This window comes from Chlorocebus sabaeus, chromosome 13, assembly GCF_047675955.1.
Source record: "Chlorocebus sabaeus isolate Y175 chromosome 13, mChlSab1.0.hap1, whole genome shotgun sequence".
Classification (NCBI taxonomy): Eukaryota; Metazoa; Chordata; class Mammalia; order Primates; family Cercopithecidae; genus Chlorocebus; species Chlorocebus sabaeus.
This window is the reverse complement of record NC_132916.1, coordinates 75,658,713-75,679,578: the sequence shown is the minus strand read 5'-3', so window position 1 is coordinate 75,679,578 and position 20,866 is coordinate 75,658,713. Positions and strand designations below refer to the sequence as shown.

Below are 20,866 nucleotides of genomic sequence, written 5' to 3'. Positions count from 1 at the left end.
TCCAAAATGTTAATAGTGTGAGGGTTAAAAAGCCAGACATAAGCCCACCTGGTTTTAGTGCAACTGCAGTGGACAGGTCCATATGTGCCTTGTGAAGGGGTTACCAGAAAGTCTCTTTGCTTCACCCCCTCAAGGCTGCCCATGAAGCCAAAATGCTACTCAGCCTGGCAGAGGCACACGTTCTAAGTGTGAGGAAGTCAAAGCCCTCGAGGGCAACCACCTAACATTGGGGAAAAGAGTTGGTGGAGAAAAACCACATCTTGCCATCCTTGAGTGGGAACTTTTAAAGGGATGTCCCACATAATTCCTCAGGACACCCTGCACGGCTGCTTCCCAGTAACCACAGCAGTAATTGTCATGTCCTTTAACCAATTTCTTTCTCTTTCTCATTTCATTCTTTTTACTCCCTCATTTCTGCTTTCTGAAATCACCTCCCAAATACATTATTTTCATCCAAAGTATTTTCTCTGGCTCTGATTTGGGAGGTCACCGAATGGAAGACACACCATTTCAAAAAGAAAGTTTCCTCTTCTGAACATCGTGTTCCAAAGAAGCTTACCCTGAAGTGCTGTGCAGTTAGTTCTTTATCATGGAAAGGAACAGGGTAGTGAGCTGTTTGCAGATCCTTCAAAGCTGCAGAGAGTTTACCCTTATCTTTGAAATTAGCAATCACATTTCCAATAGCTTTCATAATCAACAGAGACTGTTCTGTAAATCGGCAGCTTTCCTGTGAAGACAAAGCATGGCAGCCACCCTCACTCATCCTTAAGTGTTATTTAGTTTATACAGATTAATTTCTGTTAAAATGTCAAACCTCTGCTATATGGCTGATTCAATAATTCTTTATAGAGGATTTGACATCAAGGCAGTTTACTAAATTCTGCAGTCTGAGAGATAAAAAACAAGGAATGCAATTCTTACCTGAGTGGGAACCCTGTAGGAGGAATATTCACCTCATATTGGGGATCACGGAAAATTTCCCCACCGTGTTAATAACCAGACGTAGTTCTGAGGACATTTAGGATTAGTCTGAGAAAAAACTGTGTGGAGTTTGAGGACTGAGAAACAGAGATTTCAGGGAGAAAGCCAGAAAGATAAAAAAGACAAGAGGGTGATCTAGCATGGGCTGGTGGCTCTCTCCTGCTATCAACTCTTAAAAAAAAAAAAAAAAAAAAAAAAAAAAAATCATAAAGAAGAAGGAGACAGGAATTTCAGGAAGTAACCAACTTTTTAAAATCGGAGAAAACTATGAGGTGTTTGGAGCTGTTGTTGTTGGTGTATGGTGGGTGGTCCTGGAGTTGCCTGGCAGCAGCATGAGAAAAGTAAAATTGGAAAACAAACAAACAAACAAACAAAAATCAAAATATCTTTTCCCCTTAGAGGGCACCATGGTGCAAACATGATTCCCGATTCTGTCCTGAAATTTTGGGGAATGGCCCAGCAAAAGTGTGCCTGGCGCACAGATGCCTTGCTAGGGTGAGAAACTGATGGAAGCAGATACGACTGACTCATTATTGGAACACACTGACTTAGAACCCTGACGAAACCTACAGAAAGCTTCATCTCAGTGGTGTCTCTCCCTAAGGTGAAACCATGACCAGAAAAGTTCTCTGGTCAAATATTAGATAGGGATCAATTACGGTTCTACGTAGCTTTAGTCACTCTGCCCTTGGGTCAGTCTATTCTCTTTTGCTTCTTGGACTTGAGCTCCAACAATCTTTTCAACATCAGGAAGTGATATCTCCAGGGAAATGTGAGCTCACAGACCAAAATAAATAAACACCTGAGGAGATAAATTATCTAAAGGGAGACAGCAAACTGACAATGTATACCATATAAAGCAGAATTATTTTTTGAAAAACACAATTTGAAATAAGCAAGATAAACCTAGTTAGGGAAATAAGTGACATCTGTGTCTAAAGTGAACTTGCTGATCGGTGTGATCTTGCTGTGGCTGTTGAGCAAGAGAGAAAGAGAACTGGTGAGAGGTGGTACAGCAAACAGAGGAGGAGGCAGCCCTGGGAACTCTTGCACAGCCACCGCTCAGACAAGGTAGAATGCATGAGTGTGACATGTGTGGGAGTCATCTGTTTGCCACAAAATTTGCTGGCTGGCTTAGAGAATCCCATCAATACAAGGTTGTGCTATTTGGAACTGTTTTTTGTTTGCTTGTTTCTTTTTTTTTTTTTTTTTTTTGGTGGGAAAGGGTTAGAGCTGAGGAAGCATCAGGAATTATACAGTGGGCAGGTCGTCTGCAAATATTCTCCCAAATGCACGTGCACAAAGGACATCTAAAACCAAGGGAAGATTTCAGGGGGCGTACTGGTCCCATTGACCTCATCTCTTCTTTCGGACCCCATCAGAACAGAGAAGCAAGAGAAACCAAGGAGAAGAGACCAAGAAGAGTGAGAGGAGACGAAGGTGAAGAGACTGAAGCTTCTGAGCTACTCCTTCCCTGCTAAATCCCGGAGACACATGCTCCAAATTCCTTAGGTAAAGGAAGAAATGAAAGGAGAGAAAGAGACCAAAATTTTAAACTGTATTAAAAATGACTGCACTGATCTTTTATACCCCAAAGAACCAATGATACCACGGGATCTAACTAAGATATTAACAGAAATGAAAAGAGATTCAACAGAGTATAGGTGAGAGCAGTTGTTGGAGAAAAGTATACATATTTCACTTGTATACCTACAGGCTTCAGACTTCATTATAGACTTCATGGTTGCATGTGGGGATTTCTTGCAGAGTATACTTAACAGTTTTAAAAGGTAAAAAATGAGTAAGTTGAATATAAAATAAAAATGTGTTTAGTTCAAAATCTTTGAAAATAAAGCACAGAAAAATTGCAGTTGTGGCCGGGCGCAGTGGCTCGCGCCTGTGATCCCAGCACTTTGGGAGGCTGAGGTGGACAGATCATGAAGTCAGGAGTTTGAGACTAGCCTGGCCAACATAGTGAAACCCCGTCTCTACTAAAAATACAAAAAAAAAATTGCGGGGTGTGGTGGCATGCACCTGTAATCCTAGCTATTTGGGAGGCTGAGGCAAGGAGAATTGCTTGAATCTGGAAGGCAGAGGTTGTAGTGAGCCGAGATCATGCCACTGCACTCCAGCCTTGGCAACAGTGTGAGACTCCACCCCTAAATAAACAAACAAATTAATTAATTAATAAATAGCTGTTGCAAAAATACTTACTGGTTCGAAGTTGGGCAGCACGACGTGTTCATCCCCAATGACAAATGACACCATGCTGCAGATGTGTATGGCGTGTCCTACCGGGGAGTATGCGTTGAAGAGTAGCACGTGTCTCCTTAAAGAGAAGGGGTGCTGGATGAGAACCGAGTGCTTTCTGGGTGGTAGCATTTGACCTGTGAGTTGCTTGTTCACACTTTGGAACTCAAACAAAGTCAAACGTTAGTGAAGAGTTCAATTTTTAACACAGATGAGATAAGGATCTTTGAATTTGCACTCTATAAGAACCCTACAGGATCACGAAATCTATACTTTACTTATTATGTAGGACAAACATAGTTAGGCTAAATGCCAAACTTCTCTCCAGTACATGCCGGAGTGACCTCCCACACACTGTAGTCATGGTGTGAAGACTAGTCTTGATTTCCACCTAACAACAAGAAGAGCTCAGGCGGGTATAGAGCTGTGTAGACTTCACAGTCTTTTTCTCATGAATGCATCATTTCATGTATGTTAATTGCATCTCCTCTACCAGGTTGTTGTATCGTGAGAGCAGGGATATTCAAGTTCCTCCAGTTATTGAGCATTTAAAGCAGCAGTCCCCAATCTTTTTGGCACCAAGGACCAGTTTCACAGAAGACAATATTTCCATGGACTTGGTTTGGGGATAGTTTCAGGATGAAACTGTTCTATGTCAGATCATCAGGCATTGGATTCTTATAAGGAGCGTCCAGCCTGGATTCCTTGCATGTGCAGTTCACAATAGGATTCCCGCTCCTATGAGACTCTAATGCTGCTGATCTGACAGGAGGTGGAGCACAGGCACCGCTCACCTTCTGCTGTGTTGCCCAGTTCCTAATAGGCCTCAGACCGGCACCAGTCCATGGCCCTGACGTTGGGGACTGCAGATTTAGAGCATGTTCAAAACATACATGCTGATGGTTTAGGTTCTGTGGGGGAAAAAGCGGATATAAGAAGATTCTTTATTAAATTCCTTGTCCTCGGTTGTCTCAATGAATGAGCACTCGGACAGAGTAATTTGATTTGCTGGAGTATAAAGGGGAGATGTGAGAAATGTTAAAGTTTCAAAATGTATTATTTTCTAGAAGTACTAGATGCCTGACACCATTATTTTAGCATTTGTTGCTGAGGCTTTGCTTTTTGCATAAGAGCCATAGTTTTTCATTGATCACATAAAACAAGCATGATGGATCTTGGGAAAAAGTAAAAGCTAGTGAAAATGTTTATTTCAAAGCCTAGTGAAAACATTTATTTCATCCGAAATTTGAGGTAATATTTTGAATTGTATTCATCAAAATAAAAAAATTTCCATCATATGTATTTTCTTTAAAATTGAAACTAATGTGTTTAACCAGCTTTATCTGAATTAAAAATATTATTTAACAAAAATCAGCTACAGGAAAATCTAGATTGGTGGGGTAAAATGCATATTTCTCAATTTGCATTTAAATAAAATCAAGGTTTTTGCTAAGTATTATAATATTGGTGAGAAAACTTGTAAGAAATATTTATGAGAAAATTCATAATATTTAAAGTATTATCAGTGTTATGTGTATAATACTTATAAATTAATTTTAGAAAATGCTGGGTTAAACAAGCTTAAGCAGTATTGTCGACTAAATATATTCCCAGAATCTTTGACAATTATGAATCTCCCAAAGGGGTATTCATTGTACAGTATTTCTCAATGTAGTTTTTTGGAATTATTTTTCTCAAGAATAATAATGATGGACCTATGCCTTGAGAAATTAAGAAACAATATCTTAGAGTCTATATTGTTTACTTCTTTAGTAACCAACAATTTGCAAGGCTTCAAACCATTTTTATTACGGGAAAAATGAAGTCACTTCATACCCAACAGGCAGACGAACCACTGTAGCCTTGGTAGCATATGTGTGAATCTTCAGAACAGGATTGCCTGGTTTCAGAGATTTCCAAGAAAATGTCTCAGCTGTGAGAAGCCCAGGCTCTATGGGAGGACTGTCTTTCGTTAAGGCTTTAAGATAAGTAAAAAGGTATCAAAATTTGATTGTGAAAGTGCAGTTGGCATTCACTAGTACTGTTTTTTTTTTTAAATTAACAACATAAATAATAATAATGAAGCATTAGAAATATTATTGAATGTTCACAAAACATTGAAATTACTCCAGGTAAATTACTAGAAAGAAACAATTAGGTCTTCCTCCCTGCTCAATGTTCTTTCTTATAACAATCCTCTCAAGTGAAGAAACCAGGAATAGGAAAATCAGAAGCAGGAGGAAATTTTTCATTGTAGTATAGCATTGCTTTTATTATCTCTATGGTAGTAACTACAATATCCTTCTAGATTCCATTTTAAAGGAAGAAAACATATTACATCTTGAAAAATAAGAGATTTCTCTAAAACAGTATAAAAAATAACTCCAAAAATCTCACTGTTTATCAAAAAAAATTATTTTTTAAAGATGGATTCTCACTCTGTCACCCAAGCTGAAGTGCAGTGGTGCAATCTCGGTTCACTGTAGCCTCCACCTCCTGGGTTCAAGCAATTCTCCTACCTCAGTCTCTGGAGTACCTGGGATTACAGGCACCTGCCACCACCCCTGGCTAATTTGTGTATTTTTAGTAGAGACGGGGTTTCGTCATGTTGGCCAGGCTGGTCTCGAACTCCTGACCTCAGGTGACCCGCCCACCTTGGCCTCCCAAAGTGCTACGATTACAGGAGTGAGCCATCATGCCCAGCCTGTTTATCAAAATTTTTACCTTTGATTCAGTCTTTGACATTATGTAGAAAGCAAGCAATTAACAAAGTTTGAATTTAATATCAAGTTTTTCTTTAAAAATGGATAAATAATATAGGCTAATTGTTCATCAGTGACTGAGGGCAAGATATTTTCTCCCCTATTTCCAGAAAACACTGGAATTGAGGATATAAGTTCACAACATTACCTGAAATGCCTTCATGCCTATAGAATTTAAATGTTCTGGGATATGGTGTGGCTTCAGAGTTTTTGGTTTGGTAGATGCACTAAACCTAGATCACTAAATTTTGGAAAACTTATTATACAACAAGTATTTTCTAGCCACCTGCTGTACATTAGACACCATTCAAAACATTGGCAATACTTCAGTTTAAAAAAAAAAAATCCCCGCCCTACATGTTGACAAACATTCAGTATTAAGCATTTGGGAAATATTTATTGTACATTTACAGTGCCATGTACTGTTAATTTGAGCTAAAGAAAAAAATTAACAAAACAGGCCAAAGAATAAAAGAATGAAGTTTTGTGAGTATGTGCCTGTGTGTGCATGTTTATGCAAGGGTTGGCTTTGCAGAAGAGCAGAGATTTTCTATCCATTAGAACAGCAGGAAGGTGGCCTAGATTTTGAGAGAGTTCATTGTGGGAAAGGGAGATAGAAATTCTGAAAGCAGAAATCATTTCTGATTTCTTCTGTCTCTTCAGTGAGATTAGCAGCAAGTCATCAGCTGAACATAAGTGAGAATAAGAGTAGGTGTTGAAGATTTGAAGAGAGAAAGCATGTTTGAGGGTTTGCAATAGTCATCTACAGGAATAAATAAGAGTGGGAGAATAAATGAACGAAAGAAATACTGGCAGTGCTTAAGGCCTTGTTGAGATTTGCATTCCTCAAATTTAAGCAGGCCTAGCCAGTATGTTTGTTTGTCTCCCCTCCGATCACATTCAGCTGCTGTCTTGAAACTGCGAGTTGGATATAGCATCAAGTTTAACCAATAGTGAAGTTTTTCCAGGAAAATTAGATGAGGGGGTAAAAAGAGCAAATGTGTGGAGGGTATATCTGTGATGGACAGAAAAAAAAGTGGCAGGGTAGAGAGTAATGAAAGTCCCAGTACTTCCAAAATTGTAGGAGTGGGAGTTCTGTAGAGTGAACTAGAGAGTCAAGCAGTGAGGGGGGATGATTGAAATTGAGATGATTGAGATGATGCACCAAAAAAAAAAAAAAAAAAAAAGGGTAAACTTAAAGTCTACAGGGTAACCATGAAAATAGGAGACCAAGGTGGGATAGAGGAAAAGATTGTTGGGATATCAAATCGAAAACAAATAGTTTGTTTTTCAATAGATGTTGAAATAATTAAGAATGATGACAGCTGCAGGTCAACAACGACAGCAACAACAGATTGACTAAGTACACCAAAAAGGTGAACAGATTAGTACAACCAGAAGAGGTGCAGGTGGCAGGAGTGAGCACAACCCCTGGTGTCTGCAGAGTAAGAGCATCAGAGGAGGTGGTGTAGGTGGTCCAGTGGGACTCTGGAGAAACTCTGGAAAGGGAGGAAGTTCCTTCATCCATGGTCTTCTAAAAATCTTTTTAAATTTTTTTAAAATTTTTTTGAGACAGAGTTTCCCTCTTGTTGCCCAGGTTGGAGTGCAATGGCATGATCTCAGCTCACTGCAACCTCTGCCTCCCGGGTTTTCAAGCGATTCTCCTGCCTCAGCCTCCTGAGTAGCTGGGATTACAGGCACCTGCCATCACGCCCTGCTAAGTTTTGTTATTTTTAGCAGAGACGGGGTTTCACCATGCTGGCCAGGCTGGCCTAGAACTCCTGACTTCAGGTGATCCACCCGCCTCAGCCTCTCAAAGTGCTGGGATTACAGGTGTGAGCCACCACACCCGGCCTCTAAAAATCTTATTATTGCATGTTCCCTAGCCTGAACATGATCTGGGCTTTAAGGCTATCATTTTCTCAGAGTCCTCTTACCTCCGTACTCCCCCCAGCGTACCAATGCAGAAAAGCAAACCAGTAGCTCAATAGGTTTTAGACTATCTACAAATAGATAGTAGGACACTCGTTCTTCTGAAAACTGCAAGAAATTAGAGCAGTTGTCGTACTTAATATCAGTTGATCAATGCTATTATTTTCACTTGTAATGAAACATAGTATAACATCTAAGATTTACAGGAAACTTAGTGTCAAAATAAACACTTTATGAATCTAATTATATGAAGAAAATTATACTGGGTGAATGTTGGCAACCATCTGTGGAAATTGCAGCGCTGTGTTGGACTGGCCACCACCATATCAGAGAGAGGCAGAGCTCTCCTCTGTGAGGAAAGAAAAGGGATATGCTTGTTCCACAAATAAGAAAGAGAAGAGACTGAGCCCAGGGCAGAGTAGTACTCAAGCATGGGTCTTTGATGGGCAGAAAGGCCACAGAGTAAGTAACTGGCAGATAATGGGAATGGTCAATTGGATGTCTTAAGTTATTTTACAGGATGGTACATGAAATAAGCTCTCTCTTCCTTCTTTCCACAGGAGCTTCAGATATACACCTGCCGTGGTTTGGCTCTGTGTTTCCACCCAAATCTCATGTTGGATTGTAATTCCCACATGCTGAAGGAGGGGCTTGGTGGGAGGTGATTGAATCAGGGGAGCAGACTTATCCCTTGCTTTTCTAGCGATGGAGTTCTCAGGAGATGTGGTAGTTTGAAAGCATGTGGCACTTCCCCTTTTGCTGTCTCTCTCTCTCTCCTGTTCTGCCATGGTAAGACATGTTTGCTTCCCCATCGCCTTCCACCATGACTGTAAATTTCCTGAGGCCTCCCAGCCACGCTTTCTGTACAGCCTGTGGAATTGTGAGGCAATTAAATCTTTCTTCTACATAAATTACCCAGTCTCAGATAGTTCTTTACAACAGTGTGAGAACGGACTAACTCAATACCCACTGCTTGCTGACACAGTGGGCTGTGGGTTTTTGTTTTGGAGATGGAATAAAGTGCTTAGTAAAATCAAAACTTCCCTTAAAAGATAGTTGCATAAAGGTTACATGTATATAATTTCAGTTCATCCTATATGAGTACTATCAATGTACCTAATTACACATTGATAGTACTTAATAATACTTAATAATTAATATAATTATTTAGATACATTAATGTATCTTATTACACAGAAAGAGTAAGCTATTTACCAAAGGTCACAGAGTTTGTAGAAGCAAAGACGCAAGAAAAAAGTAGGTATAGCCATCTGCCTGACTCTAAGGCTGGCACTCTTGTCTAATACATTATTATTGCCTTTCAAGTTCTCAGTGCTTCAATGTAATTGTGAGGGATGGCACATGGTAAATGTGTTCAATTAACTTAATTGAAATATGCTACACTTTAAAAGTTTTTCATATTCTATCATAGTATTTAAAAAACAGTTAATATATGAAAGACAAATATGTAGTAATGCTATGAAAAAGGAAGCCTTGTTATTTAATCAAGTATAACAAAGAGTGCTAGAAATGCTTGATACAATGTAATCATGACTTAAATGATTACTCCTCTCCCTGTCTTCCATTTGTTTTCATTTGGCACTTTATTTTATTTGTTTCCTGTCAGCTGTGACATGTTGATGATATAAAGTGTTGTTTCAAATATACACTATCTGAAAATATGAAGGACCCTTGGACTTGGGAGCCTGGCATGCATGCCTGAGGAGGAGTTTCTGCCCGGAGCTCATTTTCTGTCATTTTCAAGGGCCTGAGAATTGAGGGGTGGAGTGTTCCTAAAGGCCACACAGGGGCTCTGCCCTGGTGCCAGCTCATGGCACCTTTGAAATGACCCTGCTCTAACCTCTCACTGAACACCAAGGGAACATCTGTGGATTGTGCTGAGGACAGGCTTCGGGCTCTGTGTCCCCAGCTCAGCAGGCCACTAAGGTCTGGAGTGTCTGGCCTCAGACCACAGCTGATCCTTCCTTTCAGGCCATACTAAATGCCAATAAGATTATATTCCAATGCCTTCCAAGAAAGTTATTTTCTCACGCCATTAATTTTAAAACAATTCAGGGAAATAAAAAGGAATGTCATAATTTTATTTCACCAAGCTGAGACATTTAAAAGAGAAAAAAAATTCTGTGCTTATCATCACCTCATAAGAATAAGATCAGAATAAAGAACAGTTGACCAGTTTACCACATACACTTTTAAATTAGGATGGTTATGCGTACCAAAAGTTACTATGCAACTGTCTTTAGTAAATGACAGCCAATATTTATTATCACTTACCAACAGGCATTCTTCTATGTGTTTTACATGTGTTATTTCACATTTGATCTGCTTCATTTTCCTTAGATGTAAAATGATGGTAATAATATCTCTTTTTTTTAATTATTATTATGCTTTAAGTTCTAGGGTACATGTGCACAATGTGCAGGTTTGTTGCATATGTATACATGTGCCATGTTGGTGTGCTGCACCCATTAACTCATCATTTACATTAGGTATATCTCCTAATGCTATCCCTCCCACTTACCACCTCCCCACAATAGAACCCAGTGTGTGATGCTCCCCTTCCTGTGTCCAAGTGATCTCATTGTTCAATTCCCACCTATGAGTGAGAACATGCAGTATTTGGTTTTCTGTTCTTACAATAGTTTGCTGAGAATGATGGTTTACAGCTTCATCCATGTCCCTACAAAGGACACGAATTCATCCTTTTTTATGGCTGCATAGTATTCCATGGGGTATATGTGCCACATTTTCTTAATCCGGTCTGTCACTGATGGACATTTGTGTTGATTCCAAGTCTTTGCTATTGTGAATAGTGCCGCAATAAACATACGTGTGCATGTGTCTTTATAGCAGCATGACTTATAATCCTTTGGGTATATCCCCAGTAATGGGATGGCTGGGTGAAATGGTATTTCTAGTTCCAGATCCTTGAGGAATCGCCACAGTGTTTTCCACAATGGTTGAGTGTTTTCCACAATGGTTGAACTAGTTTACAGTCCCACCAACACTGTAAAAGTGTTCCTATTTCTCCACATCCTCTCCAGCATCTGTTGTTTCCTGACTTTTTAATGATTGCCATTCTAACTGGTGTGAGATGGTATCTCATTGTGGTTTTGATTTGCATTTCTCTGATGGCGAGTGATGATGAGCATTTCATGAATAACATCTCTTTCACAGGGTTTGTTATGAGGAGTAAATGCAATAAAGAACCTAAGGGCCTACAACATGTATAAACTATTGTCATTTCATCATTGGCAATAGGTTAAATATGGAAATATGCCTAAATTTAAACTGTAAACTGTACATTATGCTGATATCAGCTCTGGGTTCAACTATTCCCAATTAATTGTTGTGTTATCTCTATAAAGTCAAAGTATTCCTCTAGGTGTTTTCACATACTCTAGGACTAGGTGAAGGATTTCTTTCTCCCAGTCACTATTCTTATTTTCAGAGTAGGGAGCCAGCAACAGAGCAGCTCTTGAGGTCTGATCAAAAGGTTTCTCTGCCCATTTTCATGTGTTACAAATGCAATGGAAAAGTTTCAAGGACTCCTTACTTCCCCCACCTCTGCGTACTGCTCATGGAGGTGTGGGATTATTATTAGATGCTTGGGTGGCCTTGTCCTATGACAGGACAATATGTAAATGTTAGTACAGTTTAGTTTCCCAGAATATGTGCCATAGTTTTTCTTAAAATTCTGCTCAATATGTGGTTTGTTAATTACCTTAATTGACAATTTTTAAATTCAGTTCCTACCTCACGGCAGGAATGTTCTTTTAAGTGGTAAACAAAAGGATACAGCCCTTCTAATCATGCTAACAGTAAGTAGGGGGAAGGATGGGCACAGAGAAGCAATCAGAAAGTTGGGAGGGTGGGAGGCAAATGCCAGGAGAACACAGAGCATACAGAGGGCATGAAGCTGAACCTCTTTTTTTTTTTTTTTTTTTTTTTTTTTTTTTTTTTTTTTTTTTTGAGATAGAGTCTCACTCTGTTGCCCAGGCTGGAGTGCAGTGGTGCAATGTAAGCTCACTGCAACCTCCGTCTGCCAGGTTCAAGCAATTCTCCTGCCTCAGCCTCCTGAGTAGGTGGGATTATAGGCACACGCCAACATGCCTGGCTAATATTTGTATTTTTAGTAGAGATGGGGTTTCACCATGTTGGTCAGGCTGGTGAAGCTGAGCCTCTTAACCCAGACTCCATGGCAAGGGAAGGGAAGTCTCACAGTGTCAAGGGCATCTATGTTATTCTGAAGGATTTCTAGGCATTAGCTGAACAAGAGCAAAGAGGATAACAGGGATAAAAGGGTAGAAACTCCAGGCAGAGGGATAATATGGGGGAAAAATGCAGGCATAATGGTAGAGTGTCCTTATGTTTTAGGAAACATAAATACTAATTGAAACCAAATCTAGTGAATCTATTTGTGTGTGTCCTTCATTTTTTCATAAATCAAATTTTTCTTAATGTGTATTTGTGTAATAATTCAGGCCAGGATTCAACATAGTCAGATGGATCACATTTGTGGTTATGAGCTAGTGGAATTTTGCTTATTGTTTAGATAAGGGTTAGTGGGAGACTCCAAAAAATAATTTTTAAACATATAATTATGTTACAAGTTTAGAAATGTTTAGAGAAATTTGAAGATGTTTCCCACTGGTGTGATTCTACCAAAAATTTAAAGAGAATAGAAGAGATTATAATATATTTACCTTAAATTCTGATTTTTGAAAGTTAAGGCAATATGAACTTGGCTTGTGGAAAATATATATATTTCTGAAAAAAAAAGACATTTTTAACATGTTATTGTCATTATAGGTTAATACTACATGTTAAGTTAAAAGATTAATACTACATGTTAAGTTTCTTATAATCAAATAATTGTAGGAAGAAAGTTAAAAAATAACAACAGTATTGGGTCAGTTGCCCTAAAGGGACAAGAATTATTCCAGTGAATAAAATTTCTTTACTTTAATTAAGAAACAAGCCTTTGAGGAGAAGTGGAAACTGGCCTAAAATTGGTTTGGCTATTAATGTGTTATATGGATAATCAATACACTTATTTTCCCTTTTATAATGTTTATTTGATATTATACCAACACTAGGCCATTATTGGCTTATTTTGAATGATGCTAAGAATTAAGAGGTTGTATAACCACTATATTAAATATGCAACAATAAACCCTAATGTGACTTTGTATGCTAATGCAGCTCAGGGTTTAACCACTACGACATAGTCAGATTGATCCCATTGGGATACTTACTGAAAACAAACACAGAAATCTTCAAAATCTAACCATATTTCTTTAGAAACACCATTATTTGTCATTGGAAGTTCTTCCTGAGATTTTTCCTGTGTTTCTGTGGTTTGGCTGACTATATCTCTTTCCAAGTTTAATCCATCACTCTGATGGGCATCACCCAATCCAAAGTCGGTTTGTTCCTCTGTGCCTAGAAGACACACATGTCAAAAACACCTTATATTGTTAAATAACAAGTTATTGAGATATGTAAAATGATAAAGGGAAAGTTAAATATCAAAGTCTATTTTTGGGAAAATATTTACTGAGATAATCCAGGCTTCATACATTTATGGAGGTCCACACAGAGACACATTTCATACACATAGGAGAATTTAATAATAATTTCTAGGCATATTAGAGTGTTCAGAAATTTCAAAATTACTTTGATAAATTTGTTCATAGATTCTTTAGAGATTGTGAAGTTACAACAGAAATTAGCTAGATTCTTTACTTAAAATCTGCTATTGATGGACATATTCTTATAGGAGGGGATGGCTTAGACAACAGAAAGGGAAATAAAAACTTGAAAGATCTAGTGCAACAAATGTGTTTCAGTAAGACATCTAATTACTCCCCACAGTCAGCGGTTCTAGAGTCTTATTTTATATTTACCAAGTAATGTGGCATACCATTCTTTTTTTTTTTCTTTTATTTTCTTTTTTTTTTTGTTGAGACGGAGTCTTGCTCTATCGCCAGGTTGGAGTGTAGTGGCACAATCATCTCAGCTCACTGCAACCTCTGACTCCCTGGTTCAAGCGATTTTCCTGCCTCAGCCTCCTGAGTAGCTGGGACTACAGGCACACACCACCATGCCCAGCTAATTTTTCTATTTTTAGTAGAGACAGGGTTTCACCATTTTGGCCAGGATGGTCTCCATCTGCCTCTTGATCTGCCCAACTCAGCCTCCCCAAGTGCTGAGATTACAGGTGTGAGCCACCGCACCTGGCTGGCATAGCATTCCTGTAGACTTCTGGATCCAAAATTATATATATAATTTTGAATTCAAGTCTTTTATTTAGAAACTAAGGAATTTGCAATAGTTTCAGTGTTTTGATCACAGGGTACAGCATTAAAACAGATGAACTTTATTCATGGGTCTTTAATCAGATCCTCTTTTATTTTTATTTTTAGCTTCAATTTAACAATTGAAATTATCTCTTTTTTTTAAAGCCCAGAGCAGACTAGGCTCAGCAAATCAAAGGAGACACTGAAGAAAGGCTGCTGAGAGCCAGAAGCAAAGCTGTCAAGAAGCAGAGATGCCCCTCTGTATCTTGATGTACATTGAAAAAAGTCACAGGAAAATTACTAATTTACCTTTTCCAAGTATAACTTGTGAAGCAGCATTTCCCTATGAATTAAAAGAAACACATTTTGAAACCATTTTGAATTCAACAAAACATTACAGCTATCCAAAGCACCAAAGTTACTAAAAGAGCTAATATCGTTTCTTAAACCTTGAAGAAATAGGTTTTTGTGAAAATTTGCTAAAACTTACCAACAAAAAATTTGTTTTTAACTTTAAGTGTCAAAGGACATGAATTGAATTAAATAATTGACTGGGTATTTAAGCCTGTCACATTAAGACACAGAATATGTTAATTTATTAAATGACTGAATCCTGTAACAAGAGTTAAATTATTGAATTAGATAATTGACTGGGTATTTAAGCCTGTCACATTAAGACACAGAATATGTTAATTTATTAAATGACTGAATCCTGTAACAAGAGTTAAATTAAAACAGTAATATCCCCAAGTAGACATATTACTTGGCACAAGGTACCAGCCATTAATATAGAGAAATTAGTAAGATTATGACTGGCAAGTAATGTACAGAACCTAAAAAGGCTGATTTCAATTATAAAAATGGCTCCTGAAAGTTTTAACAAGGAATTTAAATTGAATTCATGTGTATATAAATTTTGTTTTAATTATTTAATATCAAATAATTGTGTTCTGGAAACAATTAAAAATAAATGTAAAAAGTAAAATGGCAAAAACTCATACAGGCTAATTACAGGTAATGTCAACAATTTTTTTGATTATGTAAAGTGGATGGAAGAGATAGCAAAGTAGTGACAGGTAAATACTAAGTGCAAAGCAAAGCCTCTCCATGCCTTAGGACCTCAGAAGCAATGAGCAGATTAGCAGGTACCTGAGGAGGAAAGAATGAGATACGGGCTGAAAACATGGCCATGGGTTGAATGTCTATACAAGGAACTCCACTTCTTCTCCCTAATCTTTCTGGCTCAGCATCCAATCTTCTGCCTAAACAGCACACTTGAAATTGCTTCAAGTGGAGAAATTAAATGAGAAATCTCTTAATCTGAATTCACAGATACTCTGGAAGTAGAAGAGTCTACTGTACAGAGGAATTAAGTGAAAGTTCACAAGTTAAGTGCTGAGACTCTCAGCTTCCCTGTGCTTGGCCTTCATGGATGGACAAGTATATACCATTCCCTGTGATCAACCTTAGAGGACCATTAACTGGAGAAACTCACCAGAGTTAGGGAAAAAAGCTCAAGCTGCCAGATGCACTTTAGCAGCCAGCCCTACCTCCACATAAAACTCACTCATCCTCAATTATCTTAAGTTAGAGCCAACAGTTGATAAGCTCTGGCCATGCCATTGAGCTGCTTCTAATCAGCAACTATTTGGTGCCTTAAATTTCTTAAATATATATGTACAACAAAGTATTGGCAAACAATTGAGGAGAGATTCTTATATGAAAGAAAGAAGCTAACAATTGTGGGTGGCAAGATTCATAGAAAACAGAAACAATATTATGTGGAGCAATTTTTAAAAGATTAGTAACAGTAGAAAAATAAGAGGATACTCATCTATCAAATAAGGAACTTCTACAAAAAATAAAAAATGAGAGAGCTCTTAGAAACTAAAAATAGAATAAGTGGAATAAACAATACAAGCTTTAGACACTGAAGCTGATACAAACTACGAAACTCGTAGAAGAAAACATAGAAGGAAGCTTCATGACACTGGATTTGGTAATTGTTTCTTACATATGACTCCAAAAGCACAGGCAACATAAATAAAAAATAGGTAAGCTGAAATAAAATAAAAAATGGAAACTTCTGTACACTGAAGGACACAATCAACAGAGTCAGACTGCAACCTACAAATTGGGAGACAATATTTGCAAATTATATATCTGATAAGATGAAAATATAAGAATATACATAGAATTTCTAAAAAGAACAAAAACAACAAAATAACCCAAACAATGCAATTAAAAAATGGGCAAAGAATTTGAATAGACCCTTCTAAGAAGACATACAAATGGCCAAGAGCACATGAAAAGATTCTCAATATCATGAATCATTAGAGAAATACAAACCAAAATTACAATGAGACACCATTTCATGCCCATTAAGGTGGCGACCATAAACAATTCACACAGAGAATAATTCATGTTGGTAAGGATGTAGAGAAATTTGAGAGGCACTGTTGAGAATGTGACATGGTGTGGTCACTATGGAAAACAGTGTGGTGGTTCCTTAAACGATTACCATATCCAGCAATTCCACTCTTAGATATATTCCCAAAAGCACTGAAAGCAGTCTCAAGGAGATAGGTGTACGCCCAAATTCACAGTAGCATTACTCACAATATCTAAAAGGTTGATGCAACCCAATATCAATTGAGGAATGACTGGATAAACAGAATGTGATATACACATACAATGGAATATCATTTAGTCGTAAACAGGGAAGAAATCTTGCCACATGTACAAACATAGGTGAAGCTTGAGAACATTAACATTATGCCCAATGAAATAAGTCAATCACAAAAGCAGAAATACTTTATTATTCCACTTATGTGAAGTACCCGGAATAGTCAAAGTTATAGGAACAGAAAGTGGAATGGTGGTTTTCATGAGCTGTGGGGAGGGGAGAATCAGAAGCTTTTAAATGCAGATAGAGTTTTACTTTTGCACGATGAAAAGAATTCTGGAGATTGGTCGTACAACAGTGAAAACGTATTCAATACTACTGAACTGCACACTTAAGGATGGTTAAGATGGCAAATGTTATGTTGTGTGTATTTTACTAAAACTAAACAGTTTTAAAATATTTAAAATAAATAAGGATAAATATATTTAAATAAATGAGAAAAAAATCAAGTACATTAGAGAGTAAATTGGGAGAAAGGTAGTGTAATAAAAGATCCACAAAGCAGAGAAAAATGAGGAGAGAAAATGATCGAGGAAGTGGTATAAAGAAATTTTCCAGAACTGAAGAATTTGACTTCAGGTTGAAGGGTTTCATGGAGTATGCAAAATAATTCCTGTTTAAAAAAAAAAAAAAAAAAAAAAAAGACCCAGGGCCAGGCATGGTGGCTCACGCCTCTCAGGACTTTGGGAGGCCGAGGTGGGTGGATCACCTGAGGTCAGGAGTTTAAGACTGGCCTGGCCAACATGGCCAAACCCCATCTCTACTAAAACTACAAAAAAAATTAGCCAGGCGTGGTGGTGGGTGCCTGTAGTCCCAGCTATTTGGGAGGCTGAGACAGGAGAATCACTTGAACCTGGGAGGTGGAGGTTTCAGTGAGCCGAGATCACGCCACTGCACTCCAGCCTGGGTGACAGAGTGAGACTATGTCTCAAACAAAAAAAAACACCCATACCAAGGCCAATGAGTGAAATTTCATTATGCCAAGAATGGAAATAAGGTCCTAAAAGAGTCATATATAAAAGATTAAGAATCAGAATATCAGAATGCCTTTTTTTTTTTTGACAGGATCTGGCTCTGTTGCCCAAGCTGGAGTTCAGTAGCATGATCTTATTTCCCTCCAGCCTCAAACTCCTGGGCTCAAGCCATCCTGCTGCCTCAGTCTTCCATCCAGCTGGGACGACAGGCATGCACCACTATGCCTGGCTAATGTTTGTGGGTTTTTTGTTGTTGTTATTTGTTTGTTTGTTTTTGTAGAGATGGGGTTTCACCATCTTGTGCAGGTTGTCTCAAACTCCTTAGCTAAAGCAAGCTACCTGCCTCAGCTTACCAACATGTTGGGATTACAGGTGTGAGCCACCATGCCTAACCCAGAATGTCATCTTTAAATCAAGAGCAATGCTTAAAATTAGAAGACAAGGGATTAAATAAGATCTTTAAAATTTTGAGGAAATGACTTGTAAATTGGAATTTTATATCCTGCCAAAATATAAATTAGGTGGGAGAATGGAATGTAGGCATCTTCAAGCATGCAAGTTCTCATATATTTTACTCCCTGTACATCTTTTCTGAGGAAGTATTGGAAGATATGCTACACTAAAATTAGGGTTTAAACCATGAAAGAAGAGAGACCAAAAATAGGAAATCCATCAGAGAAGAGAGACAAAAGGAAGTCTAAAGGTACCAGGAGCAAAGATCTCTCAGTTTGCACTGAAGCAAGACAGCAAAAGAGTGCATGGCTGATGTTTCCAAAAAAAAAAAAAAAAAAAAAAAAAAAAAAGAACTGGCATTTGTAAAATATTTGATGTATTTGACTATGTAGAAAATGATGTATAGAGATATTTTAATTTTTGTAGTGTTTGGAAAGACCTACTAATGCTACCTTTTTTTTTTTTTTTTTTTTTTTTTGAGACGGAGTCTCGCTCTGTCGCCCAGGCTGGAGTGCAGTGGGGCAATCTCGGCTCACTGCAAGCTCCGCCTCGCGGGTTCACGCCATTCTCCTGCCTCAGCCTCTTAAGTAGCTGGGACTATAGGCGCCCGCCACCGCACCCGGCTAATATTTGGTATTTTTAGTAGAGACGAGGTTTCACCATGGTCTCGATGTGTTGACCTTGTGATCCACCCGCCTCGGCCTCCCAGAATGCTGAGATTACAGGCGAAAACCACCATGCCCAGCCTAATGCTTCTTATAGTAAAGTGAGGAAAGGAAAAAGTGCAGTAATTTGCTTGTATAAAACCTTGTGTAAGAAATGTTAGAGTATTTGCTTCAGCAGTAATAATCCTTACAAAACAAGAATGCTGATTCAACCAAAGATTATGAAATGACAAAATCTTGAAGACAGGGGAAAGTGTAGATATGGGATAGTAAGTGAGTTCAGGTGTGCTAAATCCTTATCTCCCATGACAGGAAGTCAAGAGATAACGTCTAAATTAACAGATCAAGATATAATAGCATGTAGTCATTCAACAAATATGTCATGGTGTTTGCTATATGCTAGGCATTTTCACAGGTGCTGAGGGAGAAACAAAATATAATAAAATCAATTTCTCTGCCCTCATGAAGCCTACTATTTAGAATTATGGAGATACATACCAGAAGAAATAGTTAAATAAAATAAAAGTGCATGACTCTTGAGAAGACGACTGAAAAATGAGTAGGTGTAGAGCACACTGGCTATTATTTTATGATGATCTTCTGGATAATCTTTACCTCTTTAAAACCAATGCAATCAATAATTTAAATTTAAAAAAACTTCAAAAAATGTTGACAGATATTCATTCTCCTCAATCACCTATTAGTCTCTACTTTCTAATTAACACTAATAGATTCGTTGATCTGTATGTGATGATGTGACCTCCAGATATCTTATACCATCACATACGCTATCACATTCAACAAATAAAAGCCAAACCAATTAAAGAGGAGTTTTTCAAAGTTTCATTATGATTTGGAACATCAGTTTATGGATACCTTTCATCTCCAAGAATCTATTATTATAACTTATAATTATATTTACAAGCATTATCATATTGTAATGGCTTGAAATTTCAATATAAAGTTTGAAAGTTTCATAAGAATTCCTCTAAAAACAATTAATTGTGTATCCATATGGGGAAAAATAAAATTGGATTCATCATTTTATATCATACACAAAAATCAGTTCCAAATTAATTGGATTTTATAAAAGTAAAACTGTAACATTGTACAAGATGATTAGAAAAATAGCTTTATGACCTAAAAATAGGGAAAATTTCTTAAATAAGATCTAGAAATCTCAATCATATATAATCATAATATGATTTTATATATATGCAATATGATTATATATGATTGAGATTTCTAGATCTGGTTTAAGGAACCAAATTTGTATATGAATATATAAATAAATTCAACCACATTAAAAATACAAATAATTTGTTTATACAAAGACACAATATTCAGGAGCTCTTAGCAGTCATAAGGCAGAACAGGACTTTCCTGTATTTGCCCCCTGCAAAAACATCAATTTAAACAATAATCCACATAAGAAAATATCTTCATAAGAGCTAAAGAAACTTGGTGAAAGTTTATAGCAACTGAATGTAGCACAGAAATAAGACACATTGAAGAGGGTAGGAAGGACAGTATTGCATCACACACATCACTCCCAATCCCAGGCAAAGGGAGATACCCTCTATTTGGGAGAAGAAAAAAAAGAAGTAAGGACTGGAGTTTACCTTGGACCTAAACACAGGCTGGACCAGTAAAGCAGTAAAGTAGATCCCTACCAGGCCTAGGGTCCAGGACACCCAGTAGACCCTGGTGGCTGGCTGGCCCCCATAAACTGAGGCCCCAGGCCCACCCTTGCAGAATCTGGTACTCTAGGTCTATGCAGCATAAGTCTAGCCTCTGTGGACCCAGATTTCAGGTTGGTTTCCAGGGACACACATTCTAG

General features: G+C 37.8%; 1 protein-coding gene across 1 annotated transcript in view; it reads right to left on the bottom strand.

Moving 5' to 3' along the window:
* The window catches only part of ADGB (androglobin), a 248,133-nt gene that overhangs the window by 91,063 nt on the left and 136,204 nt on the right, over window positions 1-20,866 (bottom strand). The window contains exons 14-20 of the mRNA XM_008006725.3: window positions 14,558-14,591; window positions 13,205-13,391; window positions 12,653-12,716; window positions 7,931-8,033; window positions 5,068-5,209; window positions 3,196-3,310; window positions 560-727 (exon numbers count right to left, since the gene is read on the bottom strand). Of these exons, the coding sequence (XP_008004916.3) occupies window positions 560-727; window positions 3,196-3,310; window positions 5,068-5,209; window positions 7,931-8,033; window positions 12,653-12,716; window positions 13,205-13,391; window positions 14,558-14,591 (813 nt within the window). The remainder of the gene's footprint in view (window positions 1-559; window positions 728-3,195; window positions 3,311-5,067; window positions 5,210-7,930; window positions 8,034-12,652; window positions 12,717-13,204; window positions 13,392-14,557; window positions 14,592-20,866) is intronic.